The following is a 10,618-nucleotide window of genomic DNA, read 5'->3' as shown; positions in this document are numbered from 1 at the left end:
AGTATAGTTGTTGTAAGACGCGTCAAGCTCTTTGATCTTTTTTTTGCTTTAACTGCCAAGTAGGGCAGTTACGATCTTTGTTATCCAGGGTGCGACAAGAGGTGCAGAAATACCTAGGAACTTTAATGTGTCTGCATTCAATCAGAAACGGTTCCCTTCTGCCACTTGTGAATAGAGGAATGCCTGTTGGTAAAGCTTGTTGGACTTGGATTATAATGCAAACTTTGACATTCTTCCTGAGAGGGTGTTTTCCAAGGGGATTTTGAGCTTCAAGCAGTTCCCCCATACTGAGAGTTAGTTTTTGGAGATCCTCAAACTCTGTGCATTCATTCAGAATGTTGCATAAGATGAACCACATGATTTCCTCATCAAAAGTGAGTTGATGATTTGGAGGCCAACCTTCTACCGGAACAACTCTTAGTACCATTAGATAACCGCAGACAAACCAAGGTTTATGAGAATTGATCCTATTAAAATCCTCTTCAGATAAGTAACGGATGAGAACTTTGTTTCGTTGACCATTGAAGGTAGTTATGGTTAGGTGTTGGGCTAAATGCCAGTTATTACAGATGTAGAACCTGATTGAAGAAGTTGGGATCAAAGTCTCACAACAAACATATCCCACCATACACCATTTCCAATTGGTATCAGCTTCAGCACGGACTACTTTTTTATCAATGAAAACTGGTTTAGCAAGTGAAGATGGTAAGGTTAATTTCTCAGACATTTGGGCAGAAAGGGTTTGAATTTCTTGGTTTAGGCTTTGAGTATCTTCAGAGGATTGTGGAGATTCCATCATTAACGAGACATGGATATATATGAAAATGGGATGATGGACATCAGTTATCCAAATAACTAATATAAAATGCAGCTGCAGGAAAAGGAATCTCTTATAAGGACTATTCTGATATTGGACACAAGCGATGTAGGTGAGGGAGAGACAGGGAGTGTTTGTTTGTTTATGAGTTTGAACCTTAAAAAGGGAATGTGAAAGTTGTTGACTATGGATTGGAAAGCTTTCAGGATATATTTGGTGTAAAGTAGCTCTTGTTATGCTGCAAGATTTACTTTGGGGAAGAGGGATATCATAGGGAACGTCCCTTTCATATCTTTGCTTTATTTGCATTATACCAGTAGAAACATTCACGTGAGCATTATGCGACAGAAACCACATATTAACAAACCCAATAATACTTTGTTGGGATTTTTGTTGTAGGTAAGCTTGGGGATACATGACGTAGTTTGTGGTTGTTGGATATTTATCACATTTGTCTTCTCTTGGGCTGACATTTTTATGATGATGCAAACAGCCAAATGGAGTAATGGTAGAAAATTGGAGGGAAAAATAGTAATGAAGTGGTTGGCTATGGGTTGATTGTAAAGGGTCCATCGAGTCGTTTGGCTTAGGAGTAGATATAGTAGCGCATCTGCCCTTCATACCCCAAACCGCAATGGTGCCTCTCAACTGATGTTGTCTTCTTCTAGTCTGCATAAAAAAAATGTCAATTAGACCCCAATTAGCAATCTCAAAGTTTGGTGACCTACCAACACCTCTCTTAATAGCAATTCTGTGGGAGATAGAAGTAATAATGGGGATTAGGTGTTGAAAATAGGTCTTGACAGGGTAATGATGTTGATTAGGGTGAAGGGGGTACGCATGGCTTTGAATGGGTGTGGTAAACAAAGAGACATGACGGTTAACTAAGCGCCATAAATGGAATTGAATAGACGCAAATGGGTATTTAAGGGGGTAATTAGCAGAGAGATTATTATTTTTACAGAAGAGTAAAGGTTTAGGTTTAGATTTAGCAAACAAATTTGAGAGAATGGTTGATTTTCCTGGCCAAAATCCATCAAACTCCGATGGTAATCATCTTGTTGTTCCACCAGAAACGCCTGAGTATACCCAAGCCAAATCACTTTTCCCTTCGTTGAGTCTGAAAGAGTTGCAGAGATTGAGAGGTGAAGCACAATCAGAGATTGATCGTCGTATTCAAGAACAAGAACGTCAACGAGATGAAGAAGAAGCTTCTTGTATCCGAAGGGATCGAAGGTTTGAGACTCGCTATTCTGCATGGCAACCCAAGTTCTTAGAATGGCGAGAGAGAAAAGATGAGGAATGGGCAGAGAAGCATGCCAAGACCCCAAAATATGGAAGTACAACAGAGAGTGATTCCGAGGCTTCTGATGGCTATGAATATGGTATGGAGGAGGCGAACACCAGTGACCTTGATTCTGAGGCTGCAGAGGATAAACGCAAGATGAATGCGTTTCATGATGGGAAATTGAGAAGCCGATTCGCTTACGAACTCGCCAACCCCAAGATCTTTGCACGTACCATGAGTGAAGGTGAGCCGAGCAGGGTAAGGGTAAGCAGGTGTATTGCCAATCTGGATTATGAGGAAAGTGATGATGAAGAGGAAGAGGAAGGGGGTGACAGTGAAGAGGAAACTTCTTCCAGTGGAACTTCACCTGCACCATCTGACAGTGATGAAAGTGACTGTTATGAAGATGAGGGATGGGAAACTGATGAAGATGATTGGTGGTAATCTCTTCAGAATTACCAGAAAAAACTAGTTTTTCAGGCTTTGCATAAATCTTGAAAACGATCAACAAGTTTTTAACAAAACAGTTTTTCTGGTAATTTTTCTTCTTCCTTACTTTTTTGATGATGGTGCAAATGGTGTTAAGCTTCTTCTTTTCTTGGTTGTGGAATCGGTCGGTTTTAATCCTTTTTTGGTGGTGTCGATGAAGTGGAAAGGTGATGTTGTTCAGGGAAACTTTTTGGTTAAAAAATATAAAGTTTGTAGTGTTTATAGTTTTTTCAGGTATGTTGGAGTGTGCAACAGTGGCTATAATTTGGGAAATAGTAGTGTGGTATTTTGATTCAGGTTTGTTATTTTGGTATTTTGAAACTTTGATCTTCTGATAGTTGAATGAAGGAATTGGGATGTAATGCTCAATGTAGAATCGAAACCTCTTTGTGTGGAAATTGATGAGTTGTTTGTTGTTTGTTTTAAAGATGTTTGAGTAAGTCTTGTACTTGTTTATGTTGGAATCAATTCTATTTTGCAATGATTTTTTATCTGTGAAAGTAGTAATAAGTAACAAAGATCTGTAAATGATATAACTGCTAACTAGAATCACAATGAGAACAAAATATTGATGAATACTGCTAAGATTAATTCCCAGATAAAGTGATTTTGAAAACATGAACAAAGAAAATGAAGCGCACGTCAGGATGACGTTGATATCAGTTGTTCTATCTTCTGAAGATGAAGAAAGAAATTTCGACGTTGTTTTAAAAAGAAAGATGAATAGGAAAGGACAAATCAAACGCGAAAATGGGTACTGCAGGATTCGAACTCTGGTTCATTACGTCACTGTTTTAATACCTAACCTCTGTGCATTTCCTTTTTTACGCAACTTTAAAAAGAAAATGAAAAAATCCAGAGGGGCATTTTTGTGAAGGGAAAAAGCTTCACCAAAATCAGGCTTCACCAAACAATTGGGTCTTTTCTTTATATTAGTATAAGATTAGTAAGATATATATATATTATTGCAGGTGTAGGTTGTGCAGGAAGAGACGGTGAGGGAAGGTACATTGGTGCTATTTTAGGAGGAATTGGAATTGCCACTAACTACATAGCTGAAGTTATGGCTCTGATTACAGCTGGAGAATGGGCAATAAGAAGGGGCTTTATGAATGTATGTTTCATTCTGGACTCCAAGGCAGTTTTAACAGCTTTTATGTCAGAAAGAGTTCCTTGGATAGTCAGTATTAGATGGCAGATCATCAAGAGTAAGCTGAGGAATATTACTTTCAGACATTCATACAGGGAAACTAATTTCTCTTCTGATAAAATGGCAAAAAAATGAGCATTTTGGCAAGAGGGGAATGGGTGTATTATGATTACAAGCCATCTTTCTTAGGAATATTGGAAACTGAAAACATATCCTATTTTAGATTTTGAAGAAACTTTGTAAGGGAGGCCTCCTTGTGGGCTTGGTTGTTTCTGGGCTTTGATTTTCATGTATCTTTTTTGTTTGAGTTGATTTTGTTTTTGTTCTGGGCCTGTCCAGACAGTTTGTGTTTGTAAAAACCTTTGGTTTATTTTGGTAATAAGTTTTAATGATTTAGCAAAAAAAAAAAAAAAATCAAAATTTGATTTTGAGTAATCATTAAAAGTAGACAATTATTTATGATGAAATATTGCTTTAGTGTGAGTTTTTTTTTATAACTCAGTGGTGGGCGTTCACACAGTGAGAATTATGTTAATGATTTTATAAAAAATCAAGTTTTCAAAAATCAAAGTCAAGCCAGAGATGAAAAGCTCTGCAGATGCGCGCGTCGAGGTAGCTCAGTCTCTAAAAAGGGCTAGAAAGTTGATAGACGGAATGTCCCTGGATCATCTGAAAGTTGTCCGTGATAGGGTTTTAAAGAGAGGAGCCGAAGATGAAAAACTTGCAGCTTATGAAAAACGGCGCCGACTTCAGCAAACAAAGCTAGCAGCTGAGGACGAAATTCGATCTCGTGCTGACGGTGTAGCTTCAGATTCAGACGCTGAGGAAGTTGAATCCATATGGAAGAATGAACGTATAATTAGGCCATATCCACCCAGTAGGGAAGTCCCAGTGAAAATTATGACAACGACTCCGAGGAAGAGATTGAAGAGGATTCCATGGAGGACGATGATCATTGATAGACGCATTTATGTGTCTATTTTGTTCTCAATATTCTGTATTGTTAGACTATTTTGTTCTCAATATTCTGTATTGTTAGACTCGATTAAGTACTTATTGTGTTATTTTATGTTCTTGTAGGAAATTTTAGAGAAATAAGCCCTTGCGGCGAAATGGGCTCAAAAAGTGGTGTTTTACACCCCCCAAGATAAAGTATTAAAGGAACCCCAGAAATGCAGTGGAAACGTCACAGAAATGTCCCGGAGGAACCAAGAAAAAATACTATTTCCACCCAAAAATTACTATTTCAACCCCAATTGCTAAAGGGACACCAGAACTGGATTAGGGGGATGCCAGTTTTCTTCCCAAATTCAAATTCCAAAATTGGCGGGAAAATTTGGTTATTTACTGGCATATTTGCAATCGATTTTTGAAGGAGTTTCAGGCCGATTCAATGGCTGAAACTCATTGGGTATCTTCTGCTGGGCTAGACAGGAAGGATATGGGTGTTGGATGCGATCAAATTTGGCTGGAAAATCCATCAGATGAAATTAGAGAAGACGCGTGCATGGAAAATATTTCACGGGGTTTTGATGAGTTGGAAGTGTGCTGCTCGTGTTTGGATGGGGCTTGGCTATATTCTGAAGTGTATTTGAGATAAACAAAGAAAATATACTCACCATTTACAGCTCCAGACGCGTATAGAGATAATTCAGGGAAGAAAATATTCCGAAATATTTTTCTTCAATGGCCGAGTAAATGAAGATTATTTGGAGTTAATGGAGGAGATTCAATGGTTCAATTACGTATAAATATGTTCTTAATGTGCTACAGAGAGGTTGTCGAGAGTTTGGGGAGTCGATAGGAGGGCCAGAGAAGCAGAAATCAAGAGTTGATGAAACTCTGTTGCTGCTGCTGATGATGATGAAGAACACCAAGAACACGAAAAACGGACTCGCAAGGACAGTCGTTTATGAACAGCGTCTAAGACGCACAACCGTGGGTCGCAGCACAGTCTAAACAGCAGCAACACTTGTCATTTATCGTTCATTCTGTGACGCTTTGTGTGCGTCGCAGATTACAGTTTACACCATTTTATCTTCTTCTCATCATTTGTAAACCATTTTTGAGCCATAATAAATTAAATTATTTTGAGAGCATTTAAACTATGATGAGCTAATTCCCTCGTAACCAAGGCAATGGAGGAATCTATTCATGCAACATAAATGGGTAACTATTTCATTTAATTATATAATTCACCTAATCGCTGCTTTTGCAGAGTTTTAAATTGTTTGAATGATTGTCTTAATTATTTGTTATTCAGTTTGATAGGTTATGCTTGGTTTAATCTCTTGATAATCTATGCTTAAGGTTTGCAAATAATGTTTGAGAATCTGTATGATTGATAGTGAATTAAAGATAAAAAAGGACTTAAGAATTGAATAGAGTTTTGAAATATTTATCATTCAATTTTGCATAATAGTGGAATCTAGTGTCTTTGTTACCTCTCGCACCCATTGTTAATAATTTTTTATATAATTTTATTAAATATTTAAATTTAATCTTCACAAGTCCGAGAGTTTGAACCTCATTATTACAACCATGAAAAAATCTTAAATCGTTTTGGCGCCGCCTACGCGGATTTGTGCTTAGGTAGAATTTTTAGGTTTTTATTATTTATTTTTTTTACTATTATTTGTTCCTTTTTACGTTTCTTTTTGTGTCTTTGATTCACAGGTTCAAAGTGGAATACTAAGGACTTGGGAACAAAAAGCTTAAAGCTAAAAGCTAAAAGAGAAGAAAAAAAAGACAAAATTTTGTTTTTTAGGATTTGTAAATAGGCTTTATTTTTCATAATTTTTGTAATTTTTGGACTTTTTATTTGGTCTTTATTCTGGACAATCGGACTTTATTCTTTTTTTAACCCTACGGAAGGGTATTATTAAAAAAAAAAATTATATAAATTGTGTGCAGGGAAGGACGACGATTACTATATCGTCCCGGGCCCTCGGGTTCGTACACGGCATAGGATTCGTGGCCCGAGTCGAAGACAACGGTTCATCCCCCATCTGGTACGGGAGGTAAGTCCAATCGAAACACTCGCGAATCCCCTACAAGCGAGTTACTGTATGCCTTAAGGTGATAATTGTTTGAGGACGAACCTGACTGTATTTATTTTTCTAGTAAAGGGCAAGGCCTGGCCTAAACAAGATAAGGGTTCGGATTTCATCACCGTTCCCTTCTTGCCCGTTTTAGGAAAACAAAACCTAACGCGAACCCAAGCTTTAAAATATGATTAGAAAGAGACCTATAAGGTATCGAGCTTGTTAGGAAATTTTTTCGAAGGATATTGGTTACCTTTTAAGCAACTTCAAAGTTCATGGTGACTTCTGGGAGTTGAAACAAGCCGCCTTGTAACGCCGGTGAGGCCTTGGGTATCAAAGCTCCATTGAGCTTCCCTCGCCTCAGTTTCATCTCACATTAGCTCGGATTTATCCAGAGGTGTTGCTCAAACTGTAACGAATTCCCCTTCGAGAGATAGAAGCTGATCTAGAAACAATCTAAGTGGAGCCATCATGCTTTTTGTTTGCTAGAAATATTTAGGTTTGCTTTGGTGGAGTCGAGTCGGCCTTGTTTGTGATTGTATAAAATCCCTCTGTAGTTTATATTTCTTCGGTGATGAATCCTTTTGAGGAGACGCCACCTACGATGACGTTGAGAGAATATATGTCTAGAAATTCTCGTTATCAAGAGACGTCTTCGGAAATGACTCTTGGTGAATATATGCGTGGGCAGCGATATATGGATACTCCAACTTTTATTGAGGAATCACCTCTAACGATCTATGAGAAATATTATAAACATAGACCATGTAGTTGGGAACAAAGCTTGAGAATTCGTGAATATCAAAAATTATATTGTGATGATGATGAGGAGGAGGATGGTGATGATGATTATAATGATATTTCTAGTTCAAATCCAAATAATTTTAATAATTATTTACCTATTCAAAAGGACGAGGATTTGACTAGAAATACCCCCGTTTTAGACGATGATTACGAAACCGATGATGATTTAGAGGAACCAGTTTATCTTGAGAGTACTGTTTTCGAGTCAAACGATTTAGAAACAATAGTCTTAGAAGAACTCGTAGAGATTAGCGGGGATGAACCTGACTTAGGAAAATCAATCGCCCACTTTCAGGAATCTGATAACCTAGAAATTAGGGAGATTATGACCAGTCTACCTAGAGACGCCGAAAACTCTAAGTTTAGGGGTGATTATCATTCTCCATGTTCTTTAACTCTTAAAAATATCCCTCACTTGGGACTTGACATCAATGCCTCACCCATCTTACGAGACTATCTTCGTACTCGTTTTCCCGAACATAATAATATTCTACACGAGTCTCAACTGTTAGAAACGCATCCTCTGGTTGATGAGGTTAGCTCAGGCAATAATCCCAAGATTGACTTTGTTTTCCCACCAAAAACGTTTCTACCAATTATGGGAACTTTTGATTTTAAGATGTGTCGGTTATTAAGTTTTGAGACTAAACCCAGTCACTTTAGGATATTAGGGTCGACACATTTTCTTAAGGAAGACCACCTCTTTCATTGTGGTCAGCTGTGTGAGTCAAATCTGATTGACTTAGAGGATCCTCAGTTATTCAGGTTGTTGTTATGTGCTTATAAGTTCTTAGTTGAGTTTTTACAGACTCTAATACCTGAACCGGATCTTAGCTTTGAGGAAATCCAACCGATGAAAACCTTTTATTTAGACCCTTTTATAGAGCCTGAACCTGAACCACAACTAGATGTAGTTGTCTTAAGCAAGGGTATGTTCGGTATCTTCTTGGTCTGTTGGAGTTTCCTCTTCTTGTGGGTAACACTTTTTGATCCAGATGACCCACAGTTATTCCGGCTACTACTATATGATTCTACGTGGTGACTAATCCTTGCTTAGTCTGGCTGAAGACTTTAAACTTAGCACTTCTTGGAAGGTAACCCAATATTCATGCGACATGGTAATATCTTTCCTTATCTCTTTTGCTTCATTGGTAACAGTTTCTCCTTGTTCATGCTTTTAATTTTATCTTTAGAACATCGAGGACAATGTTATATTTAAGTTTGGGGGTATGGGAGAAACATTTTAGTCGCATTTTTGAAAATTCTAGCGTCACATATTACCCGGTTAGCTAAGTTTACATACTGTTTATCACCGAAAAGATACAAAAAGGAATGCTAGAGATAACAACCTATTGAGACATTAGAGAAAAAGACATTGAGATCCTTGAAATTCAGGTGAGAACTTGTTCCTTTTAGAGGGTAACCGTGATGGACCTAACCATCCATGATCGAAAGGCAAGTAGGTCAGAAGGAAATGCCAGAAAGACAGAGCAACCCCACAATGTAGTCTTAGTTACTGGATTACGACTCTCTCTCAATAGAAACTTATCATCATCAACAAGCGGAGTGACATCAAAATTTATGAAAAAGTTGAAGACGTTTAAGGTTTAGAAGCAACAATAGAAAAGAATAATTCAAAAATCAAAGTTGAAGACTTAGTTACAAGAAGTTACAAGAGCAAATGATATAAGTTGTTGAAGTTCATGATACCAAGACATCACAAGTTGTGAAGATCCAAGTTCTAAAGTCCTTCTCTCATGGCCATGTAAATTTTTGTCTTGTAAAAAAAAAACAAAAAAAAAATGAAAAATGAAAAAAACAAACAAACATCATTACGTTCTTTTTGTTCAATAAGGCCATAGGGAAGAAGAAATTTATAAGTCAAGCAAGAAATCGAAGAGAAGAGTTAATTGTCAAGGTTCTATGAGGTTCGAGAGTTTATCATAAACAGTTGAAGACCGAAGAAGACGTTATTTCTACTGAGCACTGTGAGAGAGTCGAAGAAAGATGCATTTTGGTTGCTTTGTTAGTCTGCTTTCAATCTGGCACAAGATCTTTCTAGCACTGGTTTAACTCATCACACGTAATTAGTCCAGCTGTGTAGCATATGTCCCTCTCATCTTTATCTCTCTCCTAATCTTATCCAGCTGTAAAGCAGCGGACGCATCTTACAATGTTTATCTAGCTGTGAAGCGGATATCTCTTTATCTAGCAGTCGTGCGGATGTGTCTCCCCTTTTCTTCAGTCAACTTTAGAGCTAACACCTTTAATTTCTCTGGAAATCTAGTTACTTGGAGATAGGTTGAGAATATGTATGTCCTCATAGCTCTTTGGATACTTGTGACCAATTAGAAGTCATGGTTTTTGTGGGTACACCTCTGTTAAACCACCCGAGATTAACTCGGTTTTATTTTTTAGTTTTGCTCGAGGACTAGCAAATAATAAGTTTGGGGGTATTTGATAGACGCATTTATGTGTCTATTTTGTTCTCAATATTCTTTATTGTTAGACTCGATTAAGTACTTATTGTGTTATTTTGTGTTCTTGTAGGAAATTTTAGAGAAATAAGCCCTTGCGGCGAAATGGGCTCAAAAAGTGGTGTTTTACACCCCCAAGATAAAGTATTAAAAGAACCCCAGAAATGCACTGGAAATGTCACAGAAATGTCCCGGAGGAACCAAGAAAAAATACTATTTCCACCCAAAAATTACTATTTCAGCCCCAATTGCTAAAGGGACACCAGAACTGGATTAGGGGGAGGCCAGTTTTCTTCCCAAATTCAAATTCCAAAATTGGCGGGAAAATTTGGTTATTTACTGGCATATTTGCCAATCGATTTTAGAAGGAGTTTCAGGCCGATTCAATGGCTGAAACTCATTGGGTATCTTCTGCTGGGCTAGACAGGAAGGATATGGGTGTTGGATGCGATCAAATTTGGCTGGAAAATCCGTCAGATGAAATCAGAGCAGACGCGTGCATGGAAAATATTTCACGGGGTTTTGATGAGTTGGAAGTGTGCTGCTCGT

The 10,618-nt window shown here is 37.7% G+C and overlaps 1 protein-coding gene across 1 annotated transcript; it reads left to right on the top strand.

The window, feature by feature from the left end:
- Nucleotides 1-1,826: 1,826 nt before the first annotated feature.
- On the top strand, nt 1,827-2,549 carry LOC113356230. The gene has a single exon (XM_026599306.1). The coding sequence runs from the start codon at nt 1,827-1,829 to the stop codon at nt 2,547-2,549; it is 723 nt and encodes a 240-aa protein (XP_026455091.1).
- The last annotated feature ends 8,069 nt before the right edge of the window (nt 2,550-10,618 follow it).

This window comes from Papaver somniferum, chromosome 1 (assembly GCF_003573695.1).
Source record: "Papaver somniferum cultivar HN1 chromosome 1, ASM357369v1, whole genome shotgun sequence".
NCBI lineage: Eukaryota > Viridiplantae > Streptophyta > Magnoliopsida > Ranunculales > Papaveraceae > Papaver > Papaver somniferum.
The sequence above is the reverse complement of the archived record's forward strand: the minus strand, read 5'-3'. Positions and strand labels throughout refer to the sequence as shown.